Source organism: Penicillium roqueforti (assembly GCF_015533775.1).
Source record: "Penicillium roqueforti strain LCP96 04111 chromosome Unknown scaffold_09, whole genome shotgun sequence".
NCBI classification, from domain to species: domain Eukaryota; kingdom Fungi; phylum Ascomycota; class Eurotiomycetes; order Eurotiales; family Aspergillaceae; genus Penicillium; species Penicillium roqueforti.
Window position 1 is genome coordinate 372,072 of NW_024067573.1, and position 18,349 is coordinate 390,420.

The window sequence follows — 18,349 nt, forward strand, 5'->3', positions numbered from 1 at the left end:
AAAGTTCGAATTATTCATTCAATGCGGGAATCACGTTTCTCTTCTTGAGGGGAACAAAGCAAATATCACTGCATGCGGCCGAGGAATGGGCAGTCTCGACGGAGTACATTCTTTTTTTGCTGTGCACGAACACGACCAGCCCTGAAATAAGAAAGAGTTTTCATAATCTGCGCTTTTGTTTAAAGTTTTCACGTGGTGATGGTGACATGACAGCTCGGGCCTTTGGCGAGGCAGGTGATCTACCCCGGATTCTTTCCCCAGACACAACATCCACAGCATCTTACGGTCTATGCATCTTGGTAATGTGACATCTGATTCTACAAGGTTTTTCTGATAAAACTCGTAGCTTGTTGGCATGTCCTCTTGAATCATATGTCTTTGTCCATGTGATGGAGCACGATATACATGTACTATATATAGTGGGTTTGAGGTCGGAGGTCATTAACCCCTTGAGTTCAATCTCGTGTATATTGTAATTAATACATTTTTGGCCTGTAAGATTAAGTACTCTCATTACAGCGCTTCCAATATATATTCCAATGATCTATCAACATGAAGCTATTCAGAGATTACCTGGTCACCATGAGTTAATTTAAATCGATTCAACCAACAATAATAAAGATAAATTAAGTCTAAGAACGACTTTTAAATGCCAGCTAGTAGAGAGTGTCTAATTAATCAAATGCGCCGGTATTTAATGCTAGTTGTGGCTCAATTGTACAAAGGCTTCAGATTAAAGGTCTCATAGAGACCAAACCCAATGAAACACCAAGCAAAATGCAAAACCTCCTGATACCATCTAGGAACTGAACCAATCAAGCCTTCTTCGTCTTGGCCTTGGAGGTCCGCACTCTGAAGAGGTAATAGAGCGTAATAGCAGCAAAAATATTGAAAAAGAAATAACACCAGAAGATCCCGTAGTTTCGCCAGCGATGAACCCACTCAATCTTCCTCGCAGCAAGGTACTGATCCGCCGAACTGAGAGAACAGTACTCACAGCCAGACGTAGCATTGTAATTGGCAAGTGTCCCGGCTGCAGTTTCGAGGTACTTCTCCATATACTGGAAGCAGGTCTGACCAGAAGGCGGATCAAAGACACTCATCTCCGCAGCATTGCACTCCACCGGGCGGCCATGGAGCGCTGTAGCGCTGATACCGCCGATGTAGTAGGTAAATGGTGAGACGCGATACATGAAGATCCAGAAGCGGGGCAGATCATCGGGCGGCTGCATCACGCCGTTGAAGATGAAGGAAAGACCGAACATCAGCGTGGCGACCATAGCTGCGAGTGCAGGCTCGGGGATTGCGCAGACGACCAGCTGTGCCATGCTTGCGGCGTAGATGTAGAATTGGACGATAAATAGCATGATCAGTGCGCGGCGCTCGGAGTCCTGGTCGGCGCCGAAGACGCACCAGTAGAAGCAGGCCCAGGAGCAGACGCCGAGGCAAACTTGGAAGGGGATTTCGACGAACATCTGGGAGAGGATGAAGACTTTCCAGGAGTAGATGCGGGATGGGCGTTCGCGAACTTCGTAGAGGGAACGTTGGACGACGAACTTGGGCATGATCTGGTTGACAAGTGTGTTGAAAATTGTGCACAGAAGGAAAATACTGAAGAGCACGTTTTGGAAGCCTTGTTGGGTGTTGTCTGATTTCCAGAACGAGAAGCCGATGAATAATCCAGACACAATACCCAAGATAAATTTGGAGTAGACGTATTCTGGCTGACGGTAGTACTGCTGGAAGACTCGTTCAAGAACATAATACAGCTGGCTTCTGAGTGGCATGGCGAACTCGGAGTTGTCGTCGTCAAATTCGTCAGGCCCGTCCAATGAAGGTCGATAAGAAGACTGTTTGGGATCATTATGAAGTCGTTCGACCTCAGCCTGTACCTCTTCATACTCCGGGCTCTTGTTCCAGGCCGCAACCCAGTCGATTGGGCAAGAATCTCCAGCAACCATTTCCAAGATGTATTCCGCGGGATTTTCGAGTTCCTCGCACGGTCGGGCGCCGTTGTTCTCGAAGTAATTCAAAAGGGTGGAAGACTGATTTCCGATGTCGCCAAAGTAGACGGTCTTTCCCCCCTTCGCAAGGAAGAGCAAACGATCGAAGGTTTGGAACAACTGCGCGCTAGGCTGGTGGATCGTCGCGAGGACAGCCTGGCCGTGATCTGCAAGTCTTCGGAGAAATTGACAAATAGTCCAAGAGCTTTGAGAGTCCAGACCGCTGGTAGGTTCGTCGAGGAAGATAAGCAGGGTAGGTTTCGCAGCAAGTTCAACACCAATGCTAAGCAGCTTCCTTTGCTCGACGTTGAGGCCCTCTCCCAGGCTTCCCACCACCGCTTCGGCGAAATCTTCCATGCCAAGGACTTTGATGACTTGTTCGACGTACTCATACTTCTCATGCTTGGTAACCTTCTGGGGCTGACGAAGCATAGCACTGAAACGCAAAGCTTCCCTCACAGTGGTGGTATCAAGATGAAGATCTTGTTGTTGCACATATCCAGTCCGACGGGGGAAGTTTGCCGCAAGGGTCTTGCCGTTCACGAATATATCACCAGAGACAACACCGATAGAGACTCTCTGCGCAAGGACATCAAGAAGCGTTGTCTTTCCAGCTCCAGAAACACCCATCAAGGCAGTCAGGCTACCAGGCTTGACCCAGCCATTGACGTTGTCCAAGAGTCGTCGGGTGCCCTCCTTCACGGGGATATCGTAGTTGAGGGAGTTCCATGACAGAATGTCCTTTTGCTCGGGTAAACGGATGGTATCATTGGTCATCTGGAGCTCGAGCTTATTGACCTCCTGGATTCCAAGCTCGATGCTGTGACCTTCCTGCAGATACTTGGGCGCATGTCCAGGGCGGAAAACCAGCGCCTCAGCCTTTGACTTGTCATCAGTAAGGTACTCTGTCGCAACCAAGTAAAGTGTATTGAGGGCGATAAAAAAGCCGATGAGAATTCCGTAGTTCCGCCACAAATGAGAGTGCTTGTACTCGTAGTTTGCTTCAATGAAAGCATCCCCAGATACAGTTCGTTGACCGGCGACTGCACCGACAGTGGAGCAGATAAAGGACGTCCCAGTTCCATAACTCGGGATGAATGCGGAACAGTCAAATGTTCGACCATGGAATTCATTGGCCACGAGCGCTTCGAATGTATAGTAGATCGGGCTGATCCACCGGATCCACGAAAGCCAAGGATGCATATATGGCTGTGGGAGAGTAAATCCGGTATAGACGACAATGCAGAGCACAAGCACACCGGCAATCGCCATGGCCTGCCCAACAGATTTGGTCAAGGCACCGACACTGCGGAACAAGCCAGACATGGCCAGAACTGCAGTGAGCAAGAATAGGTAGTGGATGAAGAAAGCTCCCGCTTCACGGCGCAGGTTTGCCATAAAGTAGAGGACCACTGTGAAGATTGAGATTCGTATGATCTTGATCGGTAAATCGATGATGAGACTGGCTAGTGCTTCAGTGAACGGGTGGACAAATGCATACCCAGCTTGCTTTTCGACAACGGGGCGCTGGGCATAGAGTTGGAGGATTTCGTTGATCGTAAGAATGGCATTCATGAGCACAGCAAAGTACATCACTGCACCCTTTTGAAAGAAGAAATTGGGGGTATCAGGAGTATTGTAGAAGATGGATCCAATGATCAGAGATAGAATGATCTGAACAATAACCGGTGCCATGGCTGTTGGAAGATCTTGAAGCATTCGCTGGTAGGCTCTGTGTATGCACAGCCGTACCTGCATAGGGATGGAGAGAAGAAAAGGGCTACGAGCTCGAGTGTGGCGAGCTTGCTGCTCTTTGTGGCTTTCCATGAGTCTTTTCTTTTCGTCGACATTTGGGTGATGTTCACGTTCGAATTCGGAAATTTCCTTGTGTAAGAGCTGGTACTCCGGGCTATTTTTCCAATACTCGGAAAACTCCTTCGCTGTGCGGGGGACCTTGCCTTCCATGCCAGGCCGTGCCGTGCGTTCTGCTGGGTTGGTGATTGCAGTCAAAAAGTCACCACTGACTTGGCGCTCAAGTCTCTGCCATCCCATGTCTTGGAAATAGGAAACTGCACGCTCTCTGGGTCCATAATAGATCTGGTACCCTTCGTATAGAAGAACCACCTTGTCGAAAAGATCATACATCGACTGTGATGCTTGGTAGGCGGCAATGGCATGGCAGGATTGCCCCATATCAGCCGAAAGGCGCAATGATCTCACGAATTTCAGGGCAGATGCGGCATCTAGACCACGGGTGCTGTTGTCCCATGCTCCGATGCGACAGCGAGACAAGAACATCTCGGCAATACTGACTCGCTTTCTCTCGCCTCCGCTGACACCTCGTACAAAATTGTTGCCCACCTTGGTGTTGTAGACGTGGGACAATCCAAAGACGGACAGGACAACCTGAGTGATTGTCTCAACGTATTCATTGCGGGTCACACCCTTCAGGCGTTGTTGGGGTGCACGAGCATGGGCGGCGAATGTGAGGGTCTGACCTACGGTCAAGTGGGGAAAATGTAGGTCGACCTCCTTGTTGTATGCGACATCTCCTCGGTGATGTTTGATCATATCTTCAAATGCGATTCCTTTGTAATGGATTGAACTTTCAGGCCCCACGGTCAAACCCCCAAGGTGTCCGCAGATAGTCTTCAGGAATGTCGTACATCCACTTCCAGGTCGACCCAGTACAAGAAGGAGCTCTCCTCCCTGGAGTAAGCCATCGAAGTTGCGGAGAATTTGTCTTGGTGGTGAGGTATGCCCAGTCAAAGCTCTGGTTGCAGCTCGGAAGGGGACTCTCAAACTGGAAGTGAGGGTTTCCTGGTATTGTAGAGCGGAGCCAGAGCCATGTATGGATAGATTGGAGAATACCACGCCTTGATTGAGGATATCGATGCCTGAATCGTTGACCTGCTCCAGTACCATTTGCGCCCATCGGCGATGATCGAATCGGGGATTGGTGGGATCGAGGTATGGGGGGATACCTTCTTTTGTGCTGGCCGATCTTGAAAGCTGTTGGCCGATTTTGCTAGAGGCAATGCGAGTCAAGGTCTGTTGTTCTCGCTCCTCTAGTATAGTTCCAGTGCGTTCCGTGATTGGAGCGAACTCGGGATCACCATAGTCCTCCATGGCGAGGAATGGACCAATGTGTATGTTTGTGTATAATTTTGAGCTCCTGGGAGCATCGGGCATGCCCAACCCTTTTAATCAAATCATCTCATCGGTAAACGGACAACGAAGCCACCGAAGTATCCATATTTATTTCATCGGGTTGGAGGCTTTCCGATGTATAACGGAGGGACGGACTCCGTTTCACCGAAAGCTTCTACTATTCTAGTTATTCTAGTGGAGCTCAGGTATACCCATAGCCTATAGGTACCTGCCTATTATTAGTATTGAGAAGTTTTCTCGTCTGATCGATGATTCTCATTGAAAAGAGATACGGCAGAAATATAAAAAAGCCGGTTTGGTTGCATCATACTGCATTGCATGCCTGTCAAATATCTACAAGTCACCTGCGCCTCCGTTCAGAATCTCATTATTATTATACTCCGAGCTCCGTACGGAGTACACGGATAGATATTATCTTCAAATACTCCAATTCAGGTTTTGAAACGGTTTACGACGACAATAATTGAGTCTGAGTGGAGCCTCGCTGAATATCCATCCCGACCCCGAGCGTAAAGGAGGTATCGGCGATTAGGGGTGTCCCTTATCTCCATGGTCTTTTTGTAGTGTTTGCAATGTTTGCAGTGTTTGTAGTGTTTGTAGTGTCTGTCATGCTTGCATCTTGGCTTGTAGCCTTAATCCTCAGGCATCATTTCGTCACCCAGCGCTAGACTAGATCGTTGCTTGATATGAATAAGAATCTACTTGTTTAAAATGGACAATTACTTACCTCCCTGACTATCGAGTGCAATCAAGTATTCTGGAGTTGCCAATGCTTATTTTATATCAGTGCTAAAACTCTTTTGATGACTATTCTTCATAATCACCCAGTCCGCGAATGACTGGTAGGTCACTGTATGATTGCATCTGTTGACTGCGTCCAAAGGCCGTCACTAGACACACTTTCAGTCTGCCTGGGACCTCATGCTTCGAGAATTTCTGATACATCTCTGCGATGTTCTCGAATTCGTCCACATACGTGAACATCCACGACGTATCTAGTTTACCTTCCACCACCAGATCCATTAAGAACGGATAATACTGCGCCTGGTCAGTCATGAATTCAGACCAGAAGAAAAGAAAACCTACCTTTTGCGGCCACGTTTGACCTCCACGGACTGTCAGAGCTTTCTGCATCAATGGCCCGATCGGGAAATCATGCGCCGTGAAAAAGAAATCCCCAACCAATGCTACGTTACCACCCTTACGGGTCGCCTTGATCATTGCCGATAATGTATCACTATTATCCCTCTCAAGCCCAATCGCCCGCATAGCCGAATACTCAGGTTCCTGCGAAGTACGATACCCACTAGCCTCAATAGACTGATCAAGGCCGTGGTTCTGAAGCGACAGAATATACTCCGCCACGTCCGGATGCCCATCCACATTAACCGGAATCATGCCAAAGTCCTCTGCGATCTGGAGTCGCGCCGCATCCTTATCCATGGCATAGACCTTTTTCGCCCCACGGAGCTTCGCCAGTCGCTGCGTAGCGAGGCCAATAGGCCCACAGCCCCATACCCCCACCACATCGCCATCCTGCACCTCAGCCAATTCCAGCGCATGCCAAGCGGTAGTCACGACGTTCGTCAAGCCCAGTAGCTTCTGCGCATCGACATCGTCCGGCGCCCGGACACACGATAAGTCGGCATGCGGCACGCGGCAGTATTCCGCCTGGTCGCCTGGATACCCGCCACACAGCCGGCTGTAGCCCAGCTTCCCGCCGAGTCGGTGGCCGTACGTGGATTCCGTATCCGGGGATGGGTTTGTGTTGTCGCAGAGCGAATACTCCTGTCGCTGGCAATAACTGCAGGTGCCGCATGAGATGACGGGTAGGATGATGACCCGGTCACCGGGTTTGAGGGTCTTAACGTCCGGTCCGACCTCTTCTACAATGCCGAGGGCTTCTTGGCCGAGAATGTCCCCTTTTTCCATTGCGTCTTTGAGCTCGCCTTCGTAGAGGTGGATGTCGGAACCGGAGATCGTGCAGTGGGTGATTTGGACTATGGCATCGCTGGGGTCGGTGACCTTGGGCTTGGGTACGAGTCCCACTTCGATTTTTCGTGTGCCCATCCACTGCGCTGCCTTCATCACTTCCGTGGGGTGCGGCGTGTATGCCGTGCTGCGTTGTATTAGATTGAGGCTGGCTGTGTGCGGAGGCATTTCTTACCTGGGCATTATGGCCGCCATAGTTGTGAGTAGTAGTCAATTGCCAACTCGAAAAATATTAGTTCGAATGAGTATCGAGGGGACTTATTGACTGGCTGTTGATACTGTCGACGTATAGTCGTTTGCTCCAATTGTTGAAGATTGAGCTATGGTAGACTTGGAGCAATGGCAAATTAACATCAAGATGATGCCACCAGGAGTGGCCAGAAAGTCATAGAGTTGCCATGAATGGTCATCTGATTTCTCGGTCCTATGGTTTTTCAGAAGACATATCCGAGCCGGAAACTAAGGCCGGCTATCAACACCTAACGGTTAAGGCAAAGATCAGTATAGAGTCAATAACATTGCAGTTAGGGTATCTCGATCTCAACTGGCTTTAACCACACTATTTAAATTTAAAAGTACATTTGTTCAGCATTGGTTCAATCTCATACATACACTGGTGAGAACAATGTACAGGATCATTTCGATGTTGGCAGGGATAACAAGTCAATGCATCGTATTCATGCGAAAAGAAAATAGGATATCTTAAAAAGAAGAACCGGCATCTTTATTCGCCCGCTGAGCAAAGGACTTGGGCAGTTTGGTTAACTGGCCGCTGGCCATAATGTCCCCCGAATCACTCTCGCTCCTGCTATCATCGCCAGACTCAGATTTGCCGGAGCTAGGCACCTCGTATACATTACTGGGGCGATCTCGGGCAGACTTCGGCTCAGGTCGCAGCTTAGCAGCCATTTCCTGTTGTTGGCTGCTAAGGATATCCTTGAGTGTTGGATTCGTTTTCTTTGCAACAACTGCCCGAGGTGTGGACTTTTGCGCCTCCAGCTTCTGTTCACAGGCTTTCAGTTCATTACGCAAGGGTTCAAGTCGGTCGCGGAGCGACTTTCGCTTAACCATTGCGAGCCTAGAGTTGGCTAATTTCTGCAAGAGTTCCTGCATCTCAGTTAAAATGAAAGTAAGCTGGGGATCAAAGGCTTTCCCAAGCTTGCGCTTTATTTCTTCTTCCTCCTCCCTTTCCTTTTTCTTTTGTTTTGTCTCCTCGGCCCTAGACTGTGCCTTAGCCTTCTTTTCGATCTCAATTTCCCGGGTCAACTGGTCGATATCAACGCCGAGCGGGTAGACCACTTGACTACTGGATGGTATTTCCTGAACATGCCCGGAAGCGGGTTTGGGTGTTTGGTTATCGTTATTGGTCTTAGGCGTGACTTGGCTAAATTTGGAGGTCGAAGGTGTTCCCGGAGTAGATTTAGCATTGGGCGTGGGCGTCTGTAGAGTAGACTTTGCCTTATGTGTAGCCTTCCGTGGGCTAGGGTTGTTGGTAATGGAGGTGGATGTGCTGATCGCAGTCTCGCGCGGAGTGGAGCGTGGAGCAGGATTCAAGCTAGAAGCAAGTTCCTCTCCTTCGGCGAAAGACACGGATCGCCTCTCCGTTGCCGGGGAATCCTTACCACGGATAGCGGATTGCAGCTTTTTTGTTCTGGCAATCGCAGGGGTATGTTTGTTAACAGCAGTCAAAGAAGACTCATCAGTAACAGAAACTTTGCCACTTGGGAAAAGCGGCCCACCGAGTGACTGCTGGGTAGGTGTTACGTTTGAATCCTGTAGGCTGACGGGCTGCTTGCTAGGAGGGCTCTGCGTAATTCCCAGCCCAATTCCAGATCGAGGAGGCTTAGGAGGCGCTTTGTTCTCCTCTCGAACACTGGCTTGTCGAGCTGGACTCGAGAAAGAAGGCGCACGGGATCGTCTGCGAAGTGGACTCGTTTGGGCAGGTGGCGGTTTCGATGGGGACTGCCGAGCCTGTTCAGAGGCCACAATGGCCGCGGGCACGGACACAGGAGGGGTAGATGTTGGCCGCGTCGAGGGATGGGCCTGTCCTTGGCGAGCTTCTTTGACCGACGTTGGCTCTTCGGAGGCCTGCTTTCGCTTGCGAGATCGATTCTCATGGGTTGTACCATTTGTTGTTGACATCGCGAGATCCAGATCTGAGGACTGGAAGCTCCCGGGTATCACAGGCTCTTCCATCTGTGAATCGCCCTCTAGATCAATCACATCCCCAGTGATCGGATTCGAGTTATCAATTTGAGACGTGATAGGTCCATTCTCTTCGCTGGCATCAGAGTCCGAGTCAGACTCGGACTCAGAGCTATCAGAGCTATCAGAACTATCAGAGCTATCAGAGCTATCAGAGCTATCAGAACTATCAGAGTTATCAGAGCTATCAGAAGTGTCAGAAGTGTCAGAGATAGTCTGATATCCTGTTTTCCTCTGATCCTGCTCGGCGTTCTTCTTTTTCTCCGCTTCGACCTTGTCATCCTCGCTGTCACTCTCCCCTTCGTCCGACTCCTCACTAGAGGTCTCGATCACAGTTTCCGCTTGAGATTTCTGCGGGTGGGATACAATCTTAGCCATTGTCGCCAGATGCCCTTGTGCGTTGACTCCATTGGTCATGTCCGACTTGGATGGTATTTTCACGTTACGTTGCGGAGCAGACTCTGGTGCCACGTCACTCGAGCTCGCGGTAGCTTCCTTGGTAGATTGTGTTTGTTGGTGGGGGATGATATGGTTAGGCGCAGACGACATGGGTGGGGATTCAGCGTCGTCAGGGATTTGCGTGATTGTTCGCTTAGCTGTACTACTCGCAATGGGTAACTTTACGAGCTTTTGCGGATTAGGTTGCAGTGGTGACCCAGCAGCTACAGGTGCAGCTGTAGGCTGGGATCTGGCGCTGGATGCTCGTCGTTCGGCTGGTGATGGAGACTCGCCCAGCTCCTCACTTTCGTGCCTGGGAGGCGGCGTTCCAGCAATTGTAGGGCCTACAGACTTCGCTGGTAGCTGAGGGGTAGAGCGGTTGCCGGTTTCAACAGAAGAAAGAGGTAAATCGCGATTGCGGTGCTCAACAGGTGACTTCCGAGCTGAGGCACGAGGGAGATTATTGGGCGATCCAGGCGAATGTTCCCATTGCATTTGATCCTGGGAAAGATATTGAGAGTGACCGCGCGAGGGTTGGCCGTTGCTCTCCTCATCTTCTTCCTGGATGGCAGGGAATTGGGCTTCCATGGCTTCCTTCTTAGCCTCCATGGCGCGCTTGCGTTTGTAGGCAACAATAGCAGCATCCCAATCCTGCTCGACAGAGGGGAATCGCTCCGGGGCAGCCGCGGCAGGCTTTTGAAGAACGCGAACGGAGCCACGCTGGTCAAGGCCATCGGCGCGAGCTTTCCCGTAGTCGACCCAGACATCAGCAACAGTCAAGTCGGGATAAAGATCGAGGTCCTCCTTTGTATCGTCGAGAATCTTCTTAATCGAAAGCGATCTATCAACCAACAACAATGTTAGCAACCAAATTTCGACAGACTAGATAAGTTTCTCATCAAGTATATGAACACTCACTCCAGCTCTGGGTGGAGCTTTCCCCAATGCTCTTGAATCATGTCCGCAAGTCCACCGAGCGAAACCTCTTCAGGGTGCTCAAGGACAAGCAAGAAGACACCGGGTTTCTTCAATGTCGGTTCCTGGTTGGAGACATTGTTGGTAGTCTTTCGTGCGCCAGGGAAGGTCCTGCCGTAGCTGGAGCTCGAGTTCAGCTGATCCGGCGGGAAGACTTTAATTGAGAGTCGGAGGAACACCATTGCGCCAGATAATAGAATAGGCAGTAGATGAATATGCAGCTAATGGTTGTGATTGGAGCAATGGCGCGTGAGGGAGGGAGGTCAATAAAAGCCGGTAGAGCTGGGGAGGGGCAATTAATGGTAGGGAGCAAATTAGCAAAGACAAATTTATCAGACACACATGTCCTCTCAAAGAGACAAGGTGCCAAACACCAAACGGAATGGTGCAGGGTGAGTGGGTGGGAGGGAGAAGAAAAGCGGAAGAAACTGACGCGAAGTAGTAATTGTCCAGCTCCACTTAACTAGTGTACTAGTTATCTGCCGTGACTATCTATAAAACACATCTGCTAATTTAAATGAGAAGAGCAAGAAGATAATAATTCATGGATACTAGGCTATTGTTCGTTGTATCCTAAAGTCCTGTCTATAATCTAAGGTTACGGGTTCCTGCGCAGTTCCATACAATATAGATGAACAGTACAGACACAAATTCTTGTAGTATTTTCATATATGATTTTTAAATAATGTCTCTAGAGATGGATCTATTCCGGAGGCACAAAATACCTCCGGAAGCGATCATTGTGAGCTAAATCCAGCTCAACAATGACCGAATGACAGCTCATCAACAGACTTGGGAACCTGTATGTCCAGAAATTGAGATATCCTTCAGGCAAGCCACCAATATTATCCTTAAGATGATCAGGCATATCGTTGTAGTGATTGCGCTTGTTGCGGAGAGCCCTCAGGAGATCCAGCATCCGCCCCCCGGTATATTTGCGCTGCTTGCCGAGATTGTCTTTGAAATCCCGCGGCAATGAGCGCAGGAAATCCATGTCGGGACCCATTACTCGCTTGGCCACTGATTCCAAACAAAGCAGTGCGTCTGATGGAGGCTCGCGGGGCTCAAATTCGAAGTGGTCAGATACATCACAAAGGAAGGCGAGACGGTCTGATGGGGGCCAGAAGAACGGGTGCATTAATACAGCGCTTGCATCAGGACTAGAAATTCATGTTAGTAAGTTGGGTATGTTTCCGCAAAGAAGAGTGCTTACCGTTGCCGAGGGTCTAGAGACAGCATTGAGCGGATCAGATCATCCGCCTCGAAAGCGTAGTCGCCTAGGCGGCTTAATTCTTCCAAATCGAATTGGCCCTTGACGATGTTTGCTTCACGCATGAACTTGCCATTTTTGTCGAATGGGTGGCTGCCACGAGTCAAGACGTAGTAGAACACACAACCCAGCGAGAAAATGTCAATGGCCCGAGTGGCGCGGCGGTTGGTCTGCGGGTCCACCACAGCCGGCTCCGAAGACTCGGTATGCTGGGATGCAAGAGATATAGGGCCGTCATCATCCACCAGGAGCTCGGGGGCACGCCAGCCGGAAGTTCCAGCGGCGTGAGCAGTGGTTGCCCGGAACGAGCTTTGGTTGTCTTCGAGTTTCTTGCACAAGCCAAAATCCGAGATGAGGAGACGCAATGACCGCGAAACAGTGCGGCCACGGGGCATAGCCACGAGGATGTTCTGCGGCTTCAAATCACGGTGGACGATCTTCAAAGAGTGCAAGTAACGGACACCCTGTGTAATCTGCCGCAGTACGTCTGGCAGATCTAAGCCGGCTTGAACTAGTTCCGGGTAGCTAGCAGGACGCTCAATCACATCCTGAAGAGACGCTGGACAAAGCTCGAGGCCAATATACAGGAACCCGGTGGCTTGTTCACGGCAGAAGTATCGGATCACGTTGTGGTGGTCATCGCTTTCCTGCAATAGGCCCACTTCATGGGACGCAATGTCATAGAATTCCATCAACATACGCTTGACCGCGACGTCTCGTCCGTCGAACGAACCGCGGTAAACCACAGTGCCATGGCTGCCATGTCCAAGCACAACATCAGTGAAAACCCGAAGCCGGCCTATGCGAACCACGCCATCCATCTCTATAATCTCGTTCGAGATCGTCCTGGTCATCTGTGCATCGGTTTCAAGTCGAGGCTGGGGGGCTAGGGTGTTGACTTGTTCGGCGGCCTGATCGGCTCCTTCGGGGCCATCACCCTCACTGCCAGGCTTCTTGCGACGGCGGTGTGCCTTTCCTCCTCGAGATCCACGATAGCGGGTTTTTTTCTTTGGCTTTCCAGGCTCATCGGCATCCTCGTCACCAGGCCCACGTGACGGCTCGCGAATCTGCACCCGGAGGGTGGAATCTGGATTGTATTCTCGGGAAGCACGGGGGGTTAATGCGCCCTCCGGTGATGCATCCTCTAAATCTAAGTCCACTGTGACGTTTGGAACTTCCTGGGTTGGTGTAGATGAACGCTTGATATCCGGGGCACCGCCGACAAGAGGTGTGGAAGGGGTCGAGAGAGAAGGCTTATCATTCGAGTTGATGATATTCTTGATGTCCAACTTCTGCTTTGCCAAATCGCGAATGTGATGCGAGTTGAAGTAAATGAAGGTGCAGATGAACAGTAAAATCAACGTCACGACAATATCCAAAGCATTGTCCCAGCTCTTGCGAATGATGGCGCTATTGCGCAAGGCGGGAGGCAAAGCCAGCTCAGAAGGGCTGCGAAGGATATCTCGTGGTGTGTCATTGGAAAGTTCAGAGGTGGACGATCCGGCGATTCTAGGAATATTTGGCCGGATTATACGAGGGCCAGTGAGAGAGTGAACACCGGCCAACGCATTCCGCTGCTGACGCGCACTCAGACTCATAAGCGCTTGCCCCCGGCGGAAGAAGTCTTTGTCATAGCATTGAGCCATTGGAGCCCGGCCCGTGGCTAGGGGATAGGTTTCCTCCGAAAAGGCATACCAGCCCCCCGCCTCAGTGCAATCGATGTATACACGCATGTCCCTTTCCTCGTTAAGGGATCCATAATCTGGATCCGGTGGCTGGCTGGGTTGTGAGAGCAGGACTAGCGGGGTCGAGGCATCTGGTGTATCTTTGTTGGCAGGACGAACCACGTCAAAGACTCGCGCCACAGGAGATGAAAAGCGCTGGGTATAGCGAGGCCGACCCATGCGCGAGTGATCGAATCCCAGTACAACGCCATCATGCATACTGTAAATGTGACTTTCATCCATCGTCCTGTAGTACTGGCTTTGTAGGTCCATATCACGATTGTTTGGTGCCCACTCGGAGTACTTCAAGGTACAAATTGGATCTCCCGTCTCCGTGTTTTGTATGGCAACGGCATATTCAACCCGACCAAGAACCAAAGTGCCAGATGTCGACTCGCATTCATCAGATTCCAAATCTTCTCCGTCCACCTTCCGACATTCAGGTGCAGCGGTAATTGGACCACGGGAACTAAACACCCGCAGGATGCTGCCAGTCCGGGCGTCAATCGTATACAATGTAGTTTCCTTCCGGGCAGTATAGGTCACGGCGGGGTCGGTGCCGGAATAAGGGGTTTCGTCAACAAGCTGCTTCACTGTTAAGCCGAGCTTTTGCAAGCCGGCATCTGGGGCGGGGCTGTAGATATATAGGCTGCCATCCTGGCTCGGCTCGACGATCCACAAAAAGTCGTCTTCCGGTTCTGTATCGTCAAAACTGGAACGATTCGCTCGGTGGTAGATGCTTTCGACCACAGGACTGCTCGGGACCTCGAGGGCCCAGCGAGCAGTCCCGGTCTTACGATCACGGGCGTGAATGGTTCCGTCGACGGTCGCCAGCAGCACAAAATCCTCAACCTCCCAGTCCTGCAAGGACCGCGCGTGAAGCTGCGAAGCCAAACCAGCAGCAGTGCTGCTGGCTTGGACAGGAGGGGCTCGAACGGCGCGGCCGGAGCCTGCCAGAGCCAGAGTAGCAAGGGCGCTCGCATCGTTGGGTTTCACGATGGGTGGTGCGGCTACATGGGCCGCATTTTGTCTAGATGACTCTTGTGCTAGTGGCACAGAGACGCGAGATATAGGGTCATGGGCATCTGATTGCTGCAGCGGAGCGACCAGAGCTGGGAGAAGAAGGAGTGCGACACTGGCGGGGAGTGTCGAACGGACGCCCGGCAGCCGCCACCGCATCGTAGAGCTGTCAGCACAAAGATTGAATAGTAGATGAACGATCGAGGGAGCGAAGCGGGTAGGGGCGTCTCATGGGCCGATGTGAAAGGGAAGAGGTTTAATGGATCGAGTGATAGTGTGGAGCGAGTCGAGTATCCGGGTAGCGGATCATCCCCCAACCCACAAATGATCGAAATGGAAAATGGCAGGAAATTCAGTCTAATGATAATGCATGAAGAGATGGATGGAACTGTCGAGGATGCCACAATATTGAAGAGATGAAAGGATGAAAGGAGAGAGGTTGGAGAGCAGGCAGAGAGATTGTGTGTAATACACGTGTACATTACAGGCTGTCACCAGGATTTCCCGCCTCCACTGCTGTAACGGTAATGTACGGTACTTTGTCCACGCACGCCTTCGATCTACACTCAATACAGCGTAGCCTAGAACAATAAGAACATTCGAGAGCCCCTTGATAGGCGTAATCCATATAACGTATGTTGTATACGTGCTTATAGATGTGACATAGAACCCTCTATGTTTTGTACCAGTCATCCTTACATACCCGGTTCTTGCTTACTGCGTACTAATTATGGATTGATCATTTGGGACGAGTCTGTCAGCGTGGATCTTCACATGCTAATGACGAAGATTGAAGCCTTTGAGCAAGGTGGGTCACCCTGCGCAGCGTCAGGGGGCTAAGACCAATCAAGGGCGAGACAGCACACTACGTTCAAGGGTCTCATGAAGAAAGAATCAGTCCATTACCACCAAAGATTTTTTTTTAAAAAAAAAGAACTATGTAAATCAAAGCAGCACATCCAACGCCACAACCCCGTCTTCGTGCAGTACACGCCGGAAGTGCCAGTGAAGGGGAGGGAAAAAAAAAAGAAATAAGAAAAGGGAAACACAAGAAAGATCAAGATAAATACAGGTGTAGAGGGATGTGGCCACAGAAGCATGTGGAGAGAAAGGGACTATAAAACAAAAAAAAAGGGATATCGGATGTTCCCAAGAAAGAAAAGATGGTAGATATTAAGCGTGAGACGACCTTAACCGCCGCGGATCATCCAGGTCACAGCAACAGCCCAGCCACTGACGAAGATGACGGTCAAGATGCCTGCACCTGCACGGTCACCGGTACCGATGGTATTCAATACAGGGACATCATTGTCCGAAGTATTAGTGCCAGCGGTCGGGTTACTCTTGGAAGTTCCACCTGATGTTAAACTCAATGGCGCCTTGTTCTTGAACGGAATCAGATTGGCAGCCAGGACACCCAGCACAGCCATCTGTTGCTCCAGACCTTTGGTCCCGTCCCAAGCGGCTTGCTTGTACCAGCGAATACCACAATGTACACCGTCATCACCACCCGAGCATTGCTTTGCAGCGGCCTGGGCTGAGGTTCTCAGCTGAGGGAAGATCAAGTCGTAGGTGTCGGGGACGATTGTAGTCAACATTCCAAGCCAGTTGGCGAAATAGGCCTTGAAGGTAATTTGGTTGCGATCACAATTACCGCCGGCTTCGCAGGTGATCTCGCAAAGAATTTGGCCACCGTCTCCATTAAATCCTGTGGTCGGGTAGAACTGCTGGGAGGTCTTGATGAGGCCCACAACACCATCCTTCCATTTCGTTTCAGTGCCATTAGTCTAGTCCGAGGTTAGTATCAACCATTCTTAGGCAGCAAGACAGGACATACGTAGTTGTGCATGTAGGCGGCACCACTGATATAGGTGGCATAGTTGTAGGTCCACTGGTAATCGCCATGATCCGTGCACTGCGTGCCGCAGGTGGTAGTATCGGCGATGTTCCAGTTCTTCTCCTTGAGCAGCGGGGTGGTAGCACTCCAATCCCAAATGCGTTCAGCCCAGTCAGCATATGTCTTATTTCCGGTGTAGAGGGCGAGGCGGGCCGAAAGTTGGAACAGTCCTCCGTTCGAAATCGCGTTCTTCGTAAGGTAACCATCCTGGTACGGCCAAATCTGCCAGCGCATACCACCGTGGCAGCTGCTCGTATCCCATCGGGGGTACTGGGTGTTGAAGACACCCTGTGCGAGAGATACCCAGGATGGTTCGCCATCTCTTTCAGGGTAGTTGAATTCCGCGGCGGTAATAGCAGCGAGACCCCAAAAGACCTGATCGTCGTTGCCCAGGTACTGACTATAGTTGCTCGGGAAGAAATTGTCGTCACCCTTCTGGAAATACATTCCGTCCTGAACGGCGTCGTTGAACTGGCTGTCCCCGGACACGAACCAGTACATGATAAGGGTCATGAACATGGAACCGCCCTCCCACCAAGTGCCATCGAATTTACCAGGGATGTCCTTGGAGTCGCGAGCATTGTAGAAATCCATCATCGTGGTGGCGACTGTTTTGGCCGCATTTTTCAGGGAGGCTGAGAGAAGTTACTGAATTAGATAATGAATGCGATCGAAGGGGGGGAGAACGTACTCTCGTCATCGAGGTTCACATCGATAGCGAGGGCACCCTGGACGGCGAACGCGCCACCCAGTAGAGTGGCCAGCCACTTGGACAAAATCATATGTGGGATCTCAAACGAGCGTAAAAGCCAGTGGCATAAGGGAGTTGAATCAAGGAAATAGAAGTTTGGAGAGAAAGTAAAGGTGGCTAAGAAAAGATGACGGGGTAACCGGCAGCCCGGGGGTTACAGTCCCTGGTACAGTGGGCTGGCTCCGTCTAAGAATGTTGAGTTATTTTAACTTCCACAAGTATGAACATTCTTACGATTATTATATTCTATAGATTCTATGCATTTTATATATTGAATCTACATTCTGCACTTCACCTCTAACAATAGGAAGTATAGAATTACCAAATTGCTGAATTGCTGGTCGACTGTCCCTGAACCTAAAACGATGACGGTTAGACTCAGTTCCTGGCGGCAAATCTGGCCCTGCAGTAACGAAATGAAACATTAAGCTTAGCGAGACAACCCCTTGATATTTGCAATTGATCATGGTGTACCTACAAAGTACAACGTGTTTTGACCAGACAATGTCGATCTCTAACTGCACGAGGATATATTACTATAAAGAATCAAAAGCGGACAATTGCCTTGGCTAAGGGTCCGAACTGAAGTCACCGCTTTGAGTCTGCCGCTTCGGGAACCGGTGCCTTATTGTTCAGGTCCAGCCCGAAAGGCACATCAACAAGACGTAAGGTGTATACTTTAAACCTTGGAATAGTTCATATGAGTATGAGAGTTGTGCTCACCATATGCAGGCCTGTTGTAGGGTTCCCTTAACTCTCTCGATGATAGACTTTACAATAGTGAGACCGTGGTCATATCTAGGGTGTAATATATCTACTTGGCAGACTACAAAAATGGCTAGATGGATAGATCATGTACTTAGTTGACTTCTATTGCACATTTTTTTAGTTCCTTCATAGAAA

At 50.3% G+C, this 18,349-nt stretch overlaps 5 protein-coding genes across 5 annotated transcripts; all 5 read right to left on the bottom strand.

Annotated features, from left to right (window-relative positions):
- Positions 1 to 815: 815 nt before the first annotated feature.
- On the bottom strand, positions 816 to 5,132 carry LCP9604111_4488 (uncharacterized protein; the record flags this gene model as incomplete). Its single annotated transcript, XM_039072192.1, has 1 exon — positions 816 to 5,132. The coding sequence occupies one exon, from the start codon at positions 5,130 to 5,132 to the stop codon at positions 816 to 818; it is 4,317 nt and encodes a 1,438-aa protein (XP_038929530.1).
- A 674-nt stretch (positions 5,133 to 5,806) lies between these two features.
- LCP9604111_4489 (putative formaldehyde dehydrogenase) lies at positions 5,807 to 7,361 on the bottom strand (the record flags this gene model as incomplete). The annotated part of the gene is made up of 5 exons (XM_039072193.1): positions 5,807 to 5,843; positions 5,902 to 5,909; positions 6,075 to 6,212; positions 6,261 to 7,293; positions 7,342 to 7,361. The coding sequence occupies 5 exons, from the start codon at positions 7,359 to 7,361 to the stop codon at positions 5,807 to 5,809; spliced, it is 1,236 nt and encodes a 411-aa protein (XP_038929531.1).
- Positions 7,362 to 7,868: 507 nt separating this feature from the next.
- On the bottom strand, positions 7,869 to 10,966 carry LCP9604111_4490 (uncharacterized protein; the record flags this gene model as incomplete). The annotated part of the gene is made up of 2 exons (XM_039072195.1): positions 7,869 to 10,650; positions 10,728 to 10,966. 2 exons carry the CDS (start codon positions 10,964 to 10,966, stop codon positions 7,869 to 7,871), a joined length of 3,021 nt encoding a protein of 1,006 aa, XP_038929532.1.
- Positions 10,967 to 11,487: 521 nt separating this feature from the next.
- Positions 11,488 to 14,957, bottom strand: ireA (bifunctional endoribonuclease/protein kinase IRE1; the record flags this gene model as incomplete). The annotated part of the gene is made up of 2 exons (XM_039072196.1): positions 11,488 to 11,944; positions 11,998 to 14,957. 2 exons carry the CDS (start codon positions 14,955 to 14,957, stop codon positions 11,488 to 11,490), a joined length of 3,417 nt encoding a protein of 1,138 aa, XP_038929533.1.
- A 1,031-nt stretch (positions 14,958 to 15,988) lies between these two features.
- On the bottom strand, positions 15,989 to 17,477 carry LCP9604111_4492 (glycoside hydrolase family 76 protein; the record flags this gene model as incomplete). Its single annotated transcript, XM_039072197.1, has 3 exons — positions 15,989 to 16,585; positions 16,636 to 17,330; positions 17,387 to 17,477. The coding sequence occupies 3 exons, from the start codon at positions 17,475 to 17,477 to the stop codon at positions 15,989 to 15,991; spliced, it is 1,383 nt and encodes a 460-aa protein (XP_038929534.1).
- Between the last annotated feature and the right edge of the window lie 872 nt (positions 17,478 to 18,349).